Source organism: Trematomus bernacchii, unplaced genomic scaffold, assembly GCF_902827165.1.
Source record: "Trematomus bernacchii unplaced genomic scaffold, fTreBer1.1, whole genome shotgun sequence".
In the NCBI taxonomy this organism is placed as follows: Eukaryota; Metazoa; Chordata; class Actinopteri; order Perciformes; family Nototheniidae; genus Trematomus; species Trematomus bernacchii.
The window spans coordinates 12,334,518-12,350,849 of NW_022987313.1; the positions used below are offsets into that span (position 1 = coordinate 12,334,518).

At 41.0% G+C, this 16,332-nt stretch overlaps 2 protein-coding genes across 11 annotated transcripts; both read left to right on the forward strand.

The window, feature by feature from the left end:
• The first annotated feature begins 222 nt into the window (after positions 1 to 222).
• On the forward strand, positions 223 to 4,126 carry tdh2 (L-threonine dehydrogenase 2). 2 transcript variants are annotated; one of them, XM_034151275.1, is made up of 9 exons: positions 223 to 356; positions 489 to 689; positions 1,233 to 1,275; positions 1,362 to 1,432; positions 1,569 to 1,718; positions 1,803 to 1,975; positions 2,109 to 2,199; positions 2,286 to 2,555; positions 3,233 to 3,499. In XM_034151275.1, the coding sequence occupies exons 2-9, from the start codon at positions 503 to 505 to the stop codon at positions 3,376 to 3,378; spliced, it is 1,131 nt and encodes a 376-aa protein (XP_034007166.1). In that variant the 5' UTR covers positions 223 to 356; positions 489 to 502; the 3' UTR covers positions 3,379 to 3,499. The 2 variants fall into 2 exon arrangements, with proteins under 2 accessions (XP_034007166.1, XP_034007253.1); XM_034151362.1 differs by lacking the exon at positions 223 to 356 and having other exon boundaries at positions 378 to 689; positions 3,233 to 4,126.
• Positions 4,127 to 4,766: 640 nt separating this feature from the next.
• On the forward strand, positions 4,767 to 15,642 carry srrm1 (serine/arginine repetitive matrix 1). Of its 9 annotated transcripts, none has more exons than XM_034151604.1 (17): positions 4,767 to 4,903; positions 5,858 to 5,947; positions 6,526 to 6,648; positions 8,816 to 8,986; positions 9,291 to 9,385; positions 9,457 to 9,702; positions 10,015 to 10,200; positions 10,284 to 10,403; positions 10,554 to 10,762; positions 11,026 to 11,106; positions 11,553 to 11,639; positions 12,960 to 13,095; positions 13,224 to 13,310; positions 13,411 to 13,890; positions 14,031 to 14,211; positions 14,507 to 14,677; positions 14,800 to 15,642. In XM_034151604.1, exons 1-17 carry the CDS (start codon positions 4,883 to 4,885, stop codon positions 14,908 to 14,910), a joined length of 2,595 nt encoding a protein of 864 aa, XP_034007495.1. In that variant the 5' UTR covers positions 4,767 to 4,882; the 3' UTR covers positions 14,911 to 15,642. The 9 variants fall into 9 exon arrangements, with proteins under 9 accessions (XP_034007495.1, XP_034007834.1, XP_034007598.1 ...); XM_034151943.1 differs by having other exon boundaries at positions 14,807 to 15,642; XM_034151707.1 differs by having other exon boundaries at positions 10,587 to 10,762.
• Positions 15,643 to 16,332: the final 690 nt, after the last annotated feature.

Here is a 16,332-nt window from a genome sequence, read left to right on the forward strand (position 1 = left end):
ATAAGACTGCATAACAAACACACCTCCCAGTCCTGTTAAGCTCAGCTAAACACTGTTCACAATAGAAATCCCTGTGCACTGCAAGTCAGCATGTTTGCACACACGCAGCTTTGGAAGCTGGAGACTGTAGTCCAGTTCAGTAAAGAGCCACAAGCCCTGTTGTCTTTCTACACCTGCTTATTTATCCAGGTTAGGTGAACTGGAACGGTGACCTATCGGATCATAATATTTTAATTCTGACACTTAAAAACCTGGAAAACTGTAGTGTCAGCTTCATAAAACAGTTATAGTTTGACGCAGTTGCATCAGCTGGTTTCGCAACAAGAATCATCTGCCTTGGATTTCTGTTTTGTCAGGTAAAACACTCTTCTGTGTACTATTCAATTGAATTTGGGTTTAAATGTTATTTTAACACAACTTGTATTTGCCTTAATAATCATACCTAAATTATAGATATTCTGTATCATCACAATTTCACTTTTTCTAAGGACTGCTGCTGGACATGCACCCGGGGGTCTTTGTGCCCACTGCGGCTGCGCTGGGCCCGTTTTGCCGAGATTGTCTCAGCAGGGCACGGAGTTTGCCTGGTCTCAGCCTCAGCGGTTTGCACCGGCAGATGAGCAGGTGGAACAGCCGGGACTCCAGCAGCCCCCTACCTTCACAGAATAACCCCCGTATCCTTATCACAGGTAATATCACTTTATTTTCTGCAACATTATAGCTGATGACAGTCTTTGTCACATCTACACAAACACTGAAGCTGCCATTGTTTTCTACCACTTTCACTGTGCAGCCCCTGTTGAGTGGCCAACAGCACCTTTAAATGGTGATAAGAGAGTAACTCTATCCAACATATCCAATGTTTAGACTAAAAGAGGAAAGACTCATACTGTGGCATCAATGACATGAGGCAGTACTGGACATGTGCTGTCATTTTTATTTGTTGGAGTTGTTTTTTTACGGTGCACCGGCAGCAGGACCTCATTTTGATTCTTCACAATAGGATGTGTACAGACAGCACTGGTGACATAAAAGAGCCAATGAGTGGGGTGAATAATAGCTGGCTGTCACTTTTTGTCCCAGAATAAAGCTTTGATACAAACAACAAAAAAGCTGAAATGTGGTGCTCACAAAAAACATTAGTTGCATTTTCATACCAAACATGTAACCACCAAATATGTATGTGTTTCCTCGGAATATAAAATATAAATAAACGTGGTTTCTGTGCGCAGGTGGTCTTGGGCAGTTAGGTGCGGGACTGGCACAGATACTGAGGTGAGATACGTGGACTTCGCATATATGAAAGCTTTTCAAAATGTTTTAAATGTATTTATTATTTATCATATATTTATTATGTCTAGGAAACATTACGGAAAGGACAATGTGATCCTGTCTGACATTAAGAAGCCTCAACCTCATGTTTTGGAGAGTGGTATGCAAAACCAAATTCTAAATATTTTCACCTTCTTTGTTGTGTCTTCCTCACAGAATGCACATCTTATTTCCATGTTGCTGAATCATTAGTTATTCTCTTTAATTGATCTATTTACCTGCTCTTTTCCTATTAGGTCCGTTTGTATACGCTGATGTCTTGGACTACAAACATCTCAGAGAACTGGTTGTGAATAATCGTATCACTTGGATGGTCCACTACAGCGCTCTGCTTAGTGCTGTAGGGGAGGCCAATATGGCTTTGGCACGCAAGATCAACATCACAGGGGAGCTGAAAGCATAAACCATTTAAAAGTACAATTTGTTATGGATTCTTTATAATTAAACCCTGCTTTCTGCTGTCCATGTAGGCCTTCATAACGTGCTGGACCTGGCCCTAGAGAACTGCCTGCGCATCTTTGTCCCCAGCACAATCGGAGCGTTTGGCCCCTCTTCTCCACGTGACCCTGCCCCTGACCTCTGTGTCCAAAGACCTCGAACCATCTATGGCGTGTCCAAAGTGCATGGAGAACTGATGGGGGAGGTGTGGCAATCATGGATAAACACATCTTTTTATTATGAAGTGCCATTTATCGCTGACATCTAGCTTGATAAAAAGCACTACAGGTAACAGGAAAGATTTGTTAAACTTAAATAATATTTGTGTTTTTCTTTAGTATCTCCATCATAAATATGGTTTGGACTTCCGCTGCCTACGTTACCCAGGTGTGATATCAGTCAACGGCCCCCCCGGGGGAGGAACTACAGGTATTGCATCACTTTCTATCTGCCACAGATATTCAGTACAATCAGTTTGATGTTGTGGACTAAGCTCTGGGCTCTTTTATTCACAGACTATGCCGTTCAAATCTTCCACGATGCTCTCAGCACAGGGCACCATGAGTGCTACTTGCGTCCCGACACCCGCCTTCCCATGATGCATATCTCTGACTGCCACCGTGCCACAATAGAGTTCATGCAGGCACCAGATTGCCAGCTGTCTCTGCGTACCTACAACATCGCCGCCATGAGCTTCACTCCAGAGGAAGTGGCCCAGGAGATCCGCAAGCATCTCCCTCACCTCAAAGTCACCTACAATCCTGACTCTGTCCGCCAGAACATCGGTAGGACGTGGTACACATACCTACACATAAAAGCTCTGTCAAAATATAAATGGTTTTAAAAATCCAGCTGTGGTGGCTGATTATAGAAATGTAGATGACACAATTCTTTACTTTAATCTAAAAACTGCAAAGTGACTGATCTTTCATATGATGGCAAAAGACATTAAAGGATGTGGCATTTAATTAAACCTACATTTTAAAAGTGTCCAAAGCAGCGGTGAGAAGGATTTAGAGGCTTTTATTGGCATAAATGGAATGTAATATTTTAACTGTTTTATAATCACCAGAAGTTAGGAATAGTTGTGTTTTTGTTAGGTTAGAATGAGCCGTTAAGATGAAGTATGAAGGGAGAGGGTCCTCTTCAAAGGATTGCGCCATGTTGCACCGCATTGTATCTATAGTAACCTGCTACCAGAATCCAATGCAGGTCTAATTACACAGAAAAGGACCAGGGAGTGTGGAACTGACCAATTCTGCAGATGTGTACCATATGTGTGCTAGGGGTGGCACTCAACAAGCGGTATATGGTGTGCCTGATCACTGAGCAGGAAATTAGTTTTTAGCTTAAATCAAACAAACTTCTCTTTTAAGTTTTATCTTTAAAGGATATGTGTCTCATACTGCTACCTTTGTAATATGCTAATAGTAATTGGGTAATTTTGCTTGTCCCTCTGCAGCAGACAGCTGGCCGGTCAGGTTTGACGACACCAATGCCAGGAGAGATTGGGGCTGGGCGCCAACTTATGCGCTTGAGGAGCTGGTGTCAGACATGCTGAGATCCATTCGAGAGAAGAGGACAAACGAGGGTTTGCCAGTCAGCTAGCGATACATGGAACACAAAGGCTAACCAATGACATATGTTTGACTTTGCTTCAGCCTGCATATACGACACTTCCTTTCACAAGTTGTCCACCAGTATCCCAGTGTTACTCTGGTCAGTGCAGCAATGAACATGGGAATTAGTAAATGAAAGTGGGAATTCTCAGTCAGATGCTCTCAATGTACAGTGGACAGTGAGACGTCACACACATACACTCAAACACACACAGTCTTTTTCAGGGAATAATATACTGTCCAAACTTCCTTTCATCCATATTGTTTTTAATTGTTATAATGGTATCAGCATCACTTTACATCTGTTACTTCAGACGGAACGGAAAAATACTTTAGAGTTGTCCAAATGTCATGCTAATCACATCAATGGAAATGTTACCATTTCTATTAAACTGTCCTACTATTTGGAGTTGCACATTTAGAGTAACACATCTGTTGTACATTTTGATTCCAGGATCATCTGGAACGGCTTGCTCAGTTACCTCTGGACTGTAATGACACAATTCTGGGTGTTTTAAAATGCAATCTTTTATAATAAATATCACACACAATGCAATCCCACTACCCTTGCTGTGGCATCTAACAAGAAGCCTTTATTTTGCCTTTTTTGCGAACAGTGTGATTTTAGTTATGAATGAGCAGCAATAACAAAAGAAGCCTTGTTAACTGTGGATTACTTTGGAAAGCAATGTACTTTGACTTAAGATCTTGAACAATAAACATGATATTTACCCAAACAGCTGTGATTTTTGCGAATGGTTGAATTACTTAAGGACTGCCAAACATTTACATCCATGTAACTAGTGTTGGTCAGGTGTTGAGAAAGAAAGGATAACGATACACTCAGACATCTTTAAGTTAATTTATAACGTGGTATATTAAAAAAAAGAAGAGTTCATGTATCTACATGTATATAGTAATTATAACTGAGTGGGCGATGATGAAGTTTAGGATGATAATGATAACAGACAGTAGTACTGATTATGCTGCTAAATAGGTACATTTTGAAGGTACGTGTTCTTATACTCTGATACATTTCAGAGATTTTTTATTTTTTTTACACCATTACATTTAGATCATCATACATACTAGTTACTTTGCAAAACAGGGTTGACCTTCAAAATACATGATAAACAAATTAAATATGATAATAATATAATTAGTAGCCTCCTCTGTAAGACCAGCTACATACAAAAAGGTTGCTCAAACAGTAATACATAAAGAATTATAAAGATATAGATATATAATACAATAATAAACCATTCAGAAGGTGACATTCTGCATATTTCATGTTTATACACTTACTGGTGATAGGGGTTTTAACTTAAAAGCTCAGGATGTAGCTTACCCCTCTGCTCTCCAGTAATTTCAGTAGATGTAGTTTTCCTTCCTTCCCGAAGAGGCGCACCATCATCCGGCTGGCCTCTAAGTATCTCACCCGAGCCACGCACGTCTTTCTCAACTGCGCCTGCTAATATCCATTTTCTCCGACAATGGACGCGGGATTCTTCCGCGTAAGTTCTTGAAAATGATTTCTAACCCTTTTTTGTCTTACTGCAAAGTTGCATGGAAGTATATTTCTTAGTTAGAACAGTAGTATTGTGTATATAGGCGGAGGGCCATACAGTCAGACTGTAACGTTATGGTCAGGGCTACGTCTATCACCTGATGACGAACCATGTTGGGTTTCGTCAACAGTCGTGTTACAACTGGGCTAGTTCCAGGGTTTGCGTGTATTTGGCGTTACCCTAAAGTAGCATGTAATTGTGTCTTGCCTACACCGTATTTTATACATTAATATGCAGTTTTACACATTTGCAGGAAATAGTCGAACCACACTTGCTAGCTTGCTAGTTAATGATAATGTGTTAGCTCTGGCTAAAGATGGCGTCCGGGCGGTACATCGTTTCTGTCTCTAAGGGATAGTCACGACCATTTATGTTGGCTATAATAAATAGACGTACATGTGTCCTGCATTACAAAACTAATATGACTTGTGGTGTTCGGACTATATTAACGCTGTTGTTGGCCAAAATATCCCCCAGACAGTGGCTAACTAGCATCTTTGGTTCCCTTGAAGGATTAAGCAAGCTAACGATTAGCTTAGCTAGTGTTAGCTTCATCGTATCAATGTCATATCCGACTCAGTTTGATCGCTTACATTTAACATGGTACTGTTATCACATACATTATATTTATTAATATTTAGGATAATATAATAACGTCATGTGTGAGCACATGTTTTCAAATCTGTGTTAACTTAACTGAAACTCGGTATTTAGATTTGGATGTCAGCACCCCTGTTTTGTTTAAGTGCAGGTGTTTGATTTACGCTGACAAAATAACACGGAAGTTGCTTTTCAACTCGATTAAAAAAAAAAAAAGCGAGATGTTTTAAGCACATGCGTGTAGATGTGATAACGATTCTCAACGTACACAAGCCCATTTGATTGTTGATTTGTCTTTAGGGTACAAGTGCGGAGCAAGACAACCGTTTCAGCAACAAGCAGAAGAAACTGCTGAAGCAGCTGAAGTTTGCAGAATGTCTGGACAAGAAGGTATATGAGCATCATCACTTGTTATTTTACTATTGTGTCAGATGTAAAATCTGACACAATAGATTCACATTACCAAATCTGACATTTGGTAATGTCAGATTTCATTACCAAATAAACTGTTGCCTTAATCAAATGTAATGTATTGTTAAGTTTTAGATGTGTTTCTGTCAGTCAATGTTGTTTAAAGAGATACATTTTTGATAGAAAAAACTGAAATGTAGACACTGTAGTCTTGAGTAATTTAACACAATCTTTTTCAGGCAATAATATACTGTCCAAACTTCCTTTCATCCATGTTGTTTTTAATTGTTATAATGGTATCAGCATCACTTTCAATGTGTTACTTCAGATGGGACCGAAAATAGTTTAGAGATTTCCAAATGTCATGCTAATCACATCAATGGACGTGTTACCATTTATATTAAACCGTCTCATACTATATGGAGTTGCACATTTAGAGTAACACATCTGTTGTACATTTTGATAAATACAACTGAAACATAGACACTAGTCTTGAGTCATTTATTCACTGATTGTCTTACTAACTGTGTGATGTTGGTTTCTTGTTTCACCCATAGGTGGACATGACCAAAGTGAACCTGGAAGTCATCAAACCTTGGATAACTCAGCGAGTGACAGAAACTCTGGGATTCGAGGATGATGTCGTCATAGAGTTAATATTTAACCTGCTTGAGGAGAAGGTAATGTCTTAAATGTGTTTATGTTTTGTTTCTTCAAAACTGTCATGAATTTGAGGGCAATGTTTAGTTAGTTAGAAGGAATACAAGCAAACCATTGCACATTTTGTTCAACTTGAAAATGGGTAAAGTTACAATTGGTGTAAAACTGATTTATAATGACATAACTATGTTTTGATGTTATGTGACAAAGTGCCTTCATTCAGCAGTCTTCTAATGATGATGTGATTTATGATTTAAAAGGCCTGAACCAATATGGATGTTATACCTTGCATCTGAAGTATAGCACCAACACCTAATTAGCTCTCTCCTGAGCCCAAAGTCACTGAGCCCAACTCTCCCTTCATGATGCAGTGTGTGGTTTGAGGTGAGTTATATGCAGGGATTACCAATATCATGTTAGTGAAAGAAACACCTGAACAATGCCATAATCATATTGCGTAGGTATTTGTAGTGCATCATTCAATGGCCCAATGTAATTGGAAATATAGGTTAAATTCAGGGAGGGTTTGCCACATAGAGAAAATGATTTCCTTTACATTCTTTAAAGAGTAACTTGAGTACTTTAACACCAAGCTAAAAAGTATTGTCTCACTGACCACCTCTGATTCAAAGTTTCACATCTGTTGGGGGTGGTCAAAACTGTTTCTGGTGGACTTGTAACCACACCTTACAGTGATGTGAACACACCACAGGTGTATCTCTACATCAATGTAGGAGATGGAGAACCTCAATGACAGGAGGTCAACAAAAACAACATTTTTATTTGAGTGTGTTAAACCTCGGATAGCACCCATCTTCTGGGTTGTGTGTCATCAGATGTGTAACAGACAGCAGATTTTCAACCAGAAGAAACAACACTCTTTTTTTTTTTGGTATGAAGTTACTCTTTAAACTGGAAGACTATTGAGATATCTGTAATGGTCATGTTTTTGACCTTAAAACAATATTGTTTGCCAGTAGAGCTGTAATGCTAAGCCCCACTTATGTTAGGTATTTCATTTTGTAATACTAAACTGTGCTTCTTCTTTATTTCATAGGCTTTTGCTACTAAGTAGACTTCAAGGGTTTTATTTATTTAATCATAATGTGGAGCCCACTGATTAACCACTTATGCTTACTGCAATTGGTTATTTCACAGGTTCATTGGGGGAAAATAACCCAAGTAATTTACACAAAGTATCCTTCATTAGTCTATCCCTAGGATTTCATCCCACAGTATACTTAAATGCAAATGTTTGTGTAAATGCAAATAACCCACATTAGTGACTTTTTTATTCTAACAAGATGCTAAAAAACACATTCATTTATTTATATATGACACCATCACTGCACACTTTTTTTTAATCCTTCTATTTGATATTTTTGCTTGTCATAGCTTTTGGGGGGTGGGTTGGGCTGGAAAGCTAAGTGTAAGGGGTGTTGCGTAATGATAAGACAAGGAAATTGAATTGAAATTACGGCCTCTCAGAATAATTCTATCAGTTGTTGAAATAAAACTCCTTTTTTGTGTAACAATGTACTCATTATTGCTTGTTCGTCTCTTGCAATTTAGTGATATAACATTAAGCTCAAGGTGGTTGAGTCTCAAGCAGTAGGGAGGCGGAAGCAAGCCATGGGAGCTCCGTGCCCACTGATCCCACGGGACTCACTGAAGACACCGGAACTGTACTTGCAGTGTTGGGTTTTAATGCACTCTGTATTGTGGCTATTTGTTTAACTCCTGAAGTGTAGACTGTGGGGAGACCAGAGAGCAAGGGGTGGGTAGGGACACAGAAAGGTAAAGTAAAGGGGATAATTCTGAGGAAATCAAATAATGGCAAAAATGTTTTCTTGTATTATTGATTGTTTATTTGGGGAATAACAATCAGGAATTGGAATAACGGCAACATTGCATGCCGTTTTTATATCATTAGACATGTCTCCCCCTCAGCTAGCTCACATTCTCAGTTCAATGAGTTTGTGAGTATGATTTTAAATTAGTCACATTTATTTATATAGTCATGATTTGAGTAATACAGTAATGGTGATAACATAGTCCCAGGAATAGTCTAGTGAGGACTAGTAGGTCCCTTGTGGGATCCTACCCCCGTCCTTGATTATGTTGCCCTTCCATTATTTCAATAGCCATATGTTTTTTTTCTCTCCTCCCTTCGTGTGTGTGTTACAGAATCCAGATAGCAAGATGATGCAGATCAACCTGACAGGCTTTCTGAATGGGAAGAACGCCCGGGAGTTCATGAGGGACCTGTGGCCCCTGCTGCTGAGTGCTCAGGAGAACATTGCTGGCATCCCCTCTGCTTTCCTGGAACAGAAGAAGGAGGAAATTAAACAGAGACAGGTAAGCTTCCCCCAATGCCAATTAGGCAACATTCTAGCTATCAGAAGGCCATAACTCTGCGGTTGACAGATACAAAAATACTTGTTATGGGTAAAAACAGCCATCGCAATCTCTTATACACTTTTGTTAAATGCTATAATAATTGGTATTGATATGTCATTTCAATCAATAGTCTGAGACAACATTAAAAACATTATTTGGTTCCCAGATGTCAGTTATGTTATAAACATTGCAGGATAGACATTATTTATATACTTTTGGAGAAATGTGTGATTGTTTCCCCCATGGTTCCATTTTTTGGTAGATTGAACAAGAGAAGCTGGCTACTCTGAAGAAAGTTGATGATGATAAGAAGGAAAAGGACATCAGAGACAGGGCTCAGTCAAAAAGCCCAAGAAGGTAAGAAAAACATGTTTAATATGGAGATCAGTGGGTGTACAAGTGCATTTATCACCAACAAACGTATTCAGTTTGCATCGTCCTATGTCTAGGAGGAAATCAAGGTCACCGTCACCACGGCGAAGGTCGCCAGTGAAGCGTGAAAGGAAACGCAGTGCCTCTCGCTCGCCGAGACGCAAACCCAGTCCAGTCGTCAGCAGCTCCCCCCCTCCACCCCTGATGCAGCTGCCAGCCAAACCTGTGGAGCAGCTTGTGGAGCCGAATGCATTAGAAGGAGCCCTGCCAGAGCCGGCCATCCAAGAAACTCCTTCCACATGGTGTGTAGAAAACTTAAATGTACCATTATTGCCATGCATTTAAAGTCAAAACTTAATTGTTCTAAGTTTTAGGTTCAAATCCACTTTAGTTTGAATTTCTTTAATAGATTTTCTTGTTTTGCATGTTTATTTTAGTCCTACTTTTTTTCGATTTTCATTAGGGTTCATTTGGGGTGCGGAGTGTAGCAATGAACTGGATCAAAAACTACATTTGTATTCATCAATACGTATTTTAGTTTAGCTTGATGACAGGTTATAACAAATAACCTTAAGGGTAACATTAAAATGTAAACTTCTTTCTCTGACTTGTAGTGACACAGTTGTGGAGGTGGTGAAACCAGACCCAGTTACTGAAGTCAAAGAATCTTCGCCAGAGAAGCCTCTCAAGAAAGAGGAAAGGCCCAAGTCCCGGGACAGGGAGAAGGACAGCAGGAGGGACAGACCTCACCACCGCTCTCGTTCTCATTCCCGCAACCGCAGGCGACGCTCCCGCTCTAGGTAATTCCCAACACTCATATCACATTTTTATTTTTATGGTTCTTCAAAAGTTATTTAACATAGAACACTATACCCCACTGCAGATCCTACTCTCCTCGTAGAAGACCAAGTCCCAGGAGGAGGATGTCTCCTCGTCGTAGGAGCCCCCCCAGGCGTGGCCCCCCTGGCAACAGAAACAGACATAGACGGTCCCCAGTCCGCAGGTCAGCGCCACATCCTTCAAAATACTTAATTATTTAATTAAATATACTTTATATTATATTGGTTACTACAAGTGACCCTACATAGGATGTTGGACCATCCTTCCTCAGTTGAGAATACATTATGAATGTGCTAATGTCTGTGTCCTGCAGGAGGCGCTCACGCTCTGCTTCATCTTCTGGCAGCAGCTCCTCCAACTCTCGCTCTCCTAAAAAAGCAATGAAGAGAATATCCAACTCCCCACCCAGAAAGGGGGTCCATCATCCTGAAAAAGCCATCAGCCCCGCCGGGAAGGACAGGCGGTCTCCATCTCCTCGTGCCAGAAGAGGCCGAGGCTCTGCGTCACCAGCCAGGCCGTCTGGTATGATCTTTAACCGTTGGTTCTTTCCTCGCCATAATTATTAACTCTTTGTCTCATACTGCCTACCCCATGACTCTTTCAGTTCTCTGACTATTTCTGTTTAGTTATACATTTTCCTCATTAGTTAATATGTGATGATAAAATTCCTTTGGTACTGAGGTCACAGAGAGACACATATAAGTATTGTGCATTTGAAGTGTTCATGGCTTTAGGAATGGATATTGAAATTGCATGTATAATTCTTTGTGTCTCTTTTTTTTTAGGTTTAAAGCAAAAACAAAGGGGAAGGAATGATTCTCCGTCTGATAATGCCAAGCCCAGACCTTCTGAAGGCTCTGACTCAGGTAAGCGTTATATTATGTCTGTTTAAGGAACTGTATGGGCCTTTTGCCTCATGCCAAAAACATTTTTGATGACTGCTGTCTGGAGTTCTCAGTCATTTTTTTGGCTCAGTCCACTTGCCCCGGTTTTCAGCAGTAAGGGGCACAATGTCACACAGCGATGGGGAAGGTTAAGTATATCAATGCCCATGGACCTCATTACAGTGATCACATTTATTAAGCTGCTTTGATAATTGGGATCCCACTTAAGAGTACAAACAAAGGAAACAAAAACTATGACTTGACATGAAGGACAATAGTAGTTTTTAGTCAAATTGCACTATGCCATTTAAAACCCTAAACTCAAGCCACAGGCATATACATATTTTTCTATATTATCTTAATTCGCCATGGCAGTTTTTTTACTGGTTCTCTGACACTGATGAGACACTCAATGCTCTACATTTCAGAGGAGGATAAAAATGACAAAGAGGCAACAGCAGATTCGGTGCAGCAGCGACGTCAGTATCGCAGGCAGAACCGACAGACATCTTCAGGTTAAAAGCGTTTTTATCCCCGTTCCTCTCCCATACCCAACACCTCTCTTAGGGCTTTCACACCAACGCGATTCCCGTTCTAGCTCCGTGCTAGAGTTGGTTCGGAACCGGTTTTTATTTTCAGCCCCCGTTTTGTTCACACCGCCCAGAGCCTGACTGGTGCTGCCGCTGCTGCGTCATGACGTCACCGTTTACGTCGCTTACGGCGCTCACTACAACAACAATGGGGGACTGCGTCGTGTTGCTTTTAATCATACGAAGCCAGATTAAATTAAATAACGACTGCTCCAACCTTATACTTTTCTCCAGAGTGCCGTGGTTCATTGTTTATTAATGTGTTTCAGCGGCATTTACTGACCGCTGCAGTGCTGGCTGCTCTTCAACGGGAGTGTATTCTCCCGTTAGCTCCGGGTTAGCTCACACGGCTCTAAAGTGTTCACTGTCTGACTGTCACACAAGCAGCTGATACATATCCCCAATTCCCCTTAAGTGAATGTGTGTCAGTCTGAATTGACGCTGTTTGGCATCACAACGCTGTTATTAAAGTTTATCTGGTATAAAATGGGTGATGTTAGCATAGCAACCGAAGCTAAACTGACTATCTTGACTACTTGTTGCTATCCTATTGTGGCATAATCCGGCACATTTTACCGGCATATTTTTCTTTGTGATTCTACTTGTGATAGTCGGACATGACAACCTGTGCAGCCCATGTATTGATTCCATCCGATAGCTGCTATAATAACAAACAAAACGTCTGCCTGCTCTCCACAATGATCAATAACAGCGAACGGATGGTCAAAGTAAGGTACAAATAAACAGAATCACAAGAAGCCTGGTTAGTGTTGCCTGACTTTATAAAGCGTGTTTTTTTTTACAAGTGTGTGGTTGCGTTCTAGTCACTTTGCTCAGCACTACTGCTTGTTACAACTTTTATTTGCCGTACTCGCCTTTAACTGTTAGCTCAGGTTAATCTTGCCGCCCTCCGACGTAAGCGTGGCGTATTCGGTTCTTGCTTCTAGACCGACAATTTTTTGGTGCTTGAAACAAACCGGATTCCGGAGCTTAGAGGCGGCTCCGCTGCGGTGTGAACAGGAAAAACCGGTGCTTTTCAGGCTCTAGCTCCGAACCGGCCCTGGAACCGCATTGGTGTGAAAGCCCCATCTGACAAAGTCTCTGTCCATGTCATCTTGCACTCATCGTCTCATGGACTTTTGAAGCCGTGCCCTTAACCCCAACCTTAGTGTTTTTTCCCCTCACTTCATACAGTTATGGCTACAATTAAACAGTTGTTGATGTCCTTTGTCTGTTTGGTTTTAGATTCAGGATCTTCCTCCTCTGAAAACGAGGGGCCCAAGAGGCCAACAGCCGGGCCGGGAGCCAAAAACGGGGATGTGAGGAGGAGACGCAGCCGAACACCGTCACCACGGAGGAGACACAGAGATGCCTCCCCAAGGTTAGACAACGTTTTTGTACATTTTTATCAAAATGTTTTAACTTATTGTTGAATCAAATGTTTTTAAGTTGCCCATGTTCAGCGTTGTCCACATGTATAACATTTTGTTTGTGTTTGTACTCCTTCAGGAAAAGACGCTCTCCATCTCCTCCACGCAGACGGCGCTCCCCGTCTCCCCCACGACGTCGCAGATCTCCTTCTCCTCCTAGACGAAGGTATGTGCAGCTTTATATCATATCTAGAGCTTTAATTTGTCAAATTATATTTACGGTTTTAAAAAAAAAAAGTGTAACAATTACATTTGTTCCTACCCAGGTCCCCTTCCCCGCCTCCCCGTCGTCGTTCTCCATCCCCCAGACGATATTCTCCCCCTATCCAGCGTCGCTACAGCCCCTCACCTTTGCCCCCACAGAAGAGGAAGATGTCTAGCTCTCCCCCAAAGCGCTCTTCTCCAGGGGCCAAGCGACGCCCCTCCAGGTCCCCCAAGCGCAGAAACTCCCCTCCTCAAAGGAGACGCATGTCTCCTTCCTCATCTCCACCCAGACACCGGAGGAGCCCCATGTTGCCTTCTGCTAGACTAAGCAGGGACCCACGATCCCCTGTGGCAGCAGCTGGCCGCCTCTCCCCGTCCCCCGCAACCCGCGGTCGACCTGTTCGGGGTTCCACCAGTCCTCAGGGACGTTTTGAAAACTCCAGTGCATCTCCATCTAACCCGCGGAGGCAGCAGTCCCCGACACACAGCGGCAAACCCATCCGCCGAGTGTCCCGTACCCCAGAGCCACGCAACAACAAGAGGTAACATTGAATTTATTTTTAAATATTTATTTATTTATTTATTCAGAATACTGCTGTTCTATCTCTTTGTACTATATAGCATGTATTGTGCATGGCCCTGCGACCCTTTTTAAATCTTCCCTTTTTTTTCTTCTCCCAAGACCCTCTCCGAGCCCCCAGCCCATGAGGAGAGCAGCCTCCAGATCTGTTTCCCCTCAACCAGCAGCTCTGAAACGTCCCGTCCCTGCATCTGCCTCCCCCTCACCCTCCCGCTCTGCCAGTGGGTCTCCACCACCAGCAAAGAAAGCCAGCAGTGGTTCCGGCAGCCAATCCCCAAGCAAGGTTTGATATTTTAGCTTATTTACTTATATGGTTGTCTGTTTGGCTTTATAACTTGAGTATTGAATATTATGGATATTTTTTCTAAGTTTACTCAAGGACGATTGCATTTAGTAAAAAAAACAACTATCAAATGTGTTTTAGTTCTTATTGGAGAAGGTTGAATTATTATTAAGTATGCAGATACCTTACGATGTGTACTCTGGTTATATTAGCTCTCATTATCTCTTTCTTATGGTTTGTGGTGTTTTTAGTTGCACTGTTAACCTTGTCCTCATAAAAATCTGTTTCATTGCAGAATTCCGATGTTGATGGCAGTGGAAAGAAGAAGAAAAAGAAGAAGGAAAAGAAACACAAGAAAGAGAAGAAACACAAGAAGCACAAGAAGCATAAGAAGGAGAAGAGTGGTAGTGCTGTGACCGGTGATGCACATGAAAACCACGGCGCGGAGGACGGAGAGTCAAGAAAGGTGATGTCTAGTTTCTTTGTTTTTTAGCTTTCCAGGCCTATTGCTCAACGGGACAGATATAACCAACTTTCTGTATTTGTGGCTAGTGGAGTTGCGTGTATTTCATGCTGTTTTCCGTTTAGGAATCAGATAGTGAAGTAGAGGACAGCTTGGCCGGCCTGGAGAAGCACCTAAGAGAGAAAGCCCTACGGTCCATGAGGAAGGCCCAGCTGTCTCCATCCCAGATGTCCTGAAAACGACTGGCTTTCTCACTTTTGAATTTTTCCACTCACTCTTGATGTTTGTCATCAACCTGGTTCAGCTTTAGAATGTACAAATTGTTAAATCTCAAGTCTTTTTTTGTTTTCTTTTTACTGGTTTGGTACATTCTGAAGAGTGTGTTTCATTAAGAGCTTGATTTGTCAGTTAGTGTATTATCTTAACTGTGATGAAGCCTGTGTTGTCCATCATTTTAAATTGTTGAGCAGGGTAACGGTTTGAGTTAACAGGTTTAAGAGGTTTACCGCAGCATACAATAGATTCCATATGAGAAATGATTGCATGTGCAGTGATCGTCTCTGAAGTGCATGACCCACTGAGCTTATGGAGTGTAGAGTAAAACCAACATACAGTAACATACTGTTACCAATGCCTCTTATTAGTGGAACAGTTGCACAGCTGTGTGAACTATCAGAGGCCCTAACAGAATGTCTTGTCCCATATAGTAACTTAAAGGAAGTGTTTAGCATTGTTTAACCTGCTTTTTTTTCTGACTTTGAAATAGTCTTGTTTTAAGACTACAACAATCTAATGTGACATGGAGTATGCTTTAATTTTTCTAAAATAATTAATATGCAATTTTATGTTGACACCCTTCCAACACGCTGTGGGACTGCTCTATTATTTGTATTTAGTACCCCTGGCTCTTGTCATCTTGTCCTCCTTTCAGAATTAAAACCTTTTTATAGGACGTGTGCTTTCCTTAATTGTGAGATTTTTTTTTGTCATTTCTGTTTTGGATGGGATCTGTGAAAACTGACAGATTTTATTGAGGTAATTAACAAAAAATGCAAAGGTTAAAGGCTTGGGATCCCACTTGTCTTGGTTATCCTGAAGTCTATGGTTGGGATGTTGCCTTGACTGAAATGAGACCAATGATGATCCAATGGACCTGCAAAGTCAAAAACCTACCACTACACATGCTGCCTGTTTCAACAGTTAAACAAAAGTAATGCTAGTTTAGGCGAAGTATGAATATCCCGCAGCCGACCTAAAATAGTTTCTTTATATTTGTTGTCAGTGAAAGTATATCTCTGAATGTTGTTAAATTGTAATGGCAAATAGCTTGTGACTTTGTCGAAATAAATGGTTAAGTAAGTTAAAAATAGGATAAGTAAAAATGCAAATTCAAGTAAAGAGAGACATTAGAAATAAACATTTGTTAAAATAAATGTATAATAGAAAAATAACTGATCTGCCAAAATAATGCAACACACATAAAGTTAATTCCCTAGAGAGCCCACAAATATATACGGAAAATAAATAAAAACTTGTTTATTTTTTGCATTCGAACCATTCCAATAAATACGTAAATTAAATGGAAAAACCCACGGGGAAGTTAGTGGTTGTTGGAAAATAAAAATGTTTGTATTTCTTGACAAAAGACAGCAGGCCTA

What these genes read in the sequence shown, in the direction of transcription:
- tdh2 (XM_034151275.1), top strand. Translation starts at nt 503, where the DNA reads ATGCACCCGGGGGTCTTTGTGCCCACTGCGGCTGCGCTGGGCCCGTTT. An exon ending in ACCTCATGTTTTGGAGAGTG is followed by an intron (nt 1,433 to 1,568) that starts GTATGCAAAACC and finishes TTTTCCTATTAG; the next exon opens with GTCCGTTTGTATACGCTGAT. An exon ending in ATGGAGAACTGATGGGGGAG is followed by an intron (nt 1,976 to 2,108) that starts GTGTGGCAATCA and finishes GTTTTTCTTTAG; the next exon opens with TATCTCCATCATAAATATGG.
- srrm1 (XM_034151604.1), top strand. Translation starts at nt 4,883, where the DNA reads ATGGACGCGGGATTCTTCCGC. An exon ending in TTCTGAAGGCTCTGACTCAG is followed by an intron (nt 11,107 to 11,552) that starts GTAAGCGTTATA and finishes TCTACATTTCAG; the next exon opens with AGGAGGATAAAAATGACAAA. An exon ending in GAACCGACAGACATCTTCAG is followed by an intron (nt 11,640 to 12,959) that starts GTTAAAAGCGTT and finishes GTTTGGTTTTAG; the next exon opens with ATTCAGGATCTTCCTCCTCT.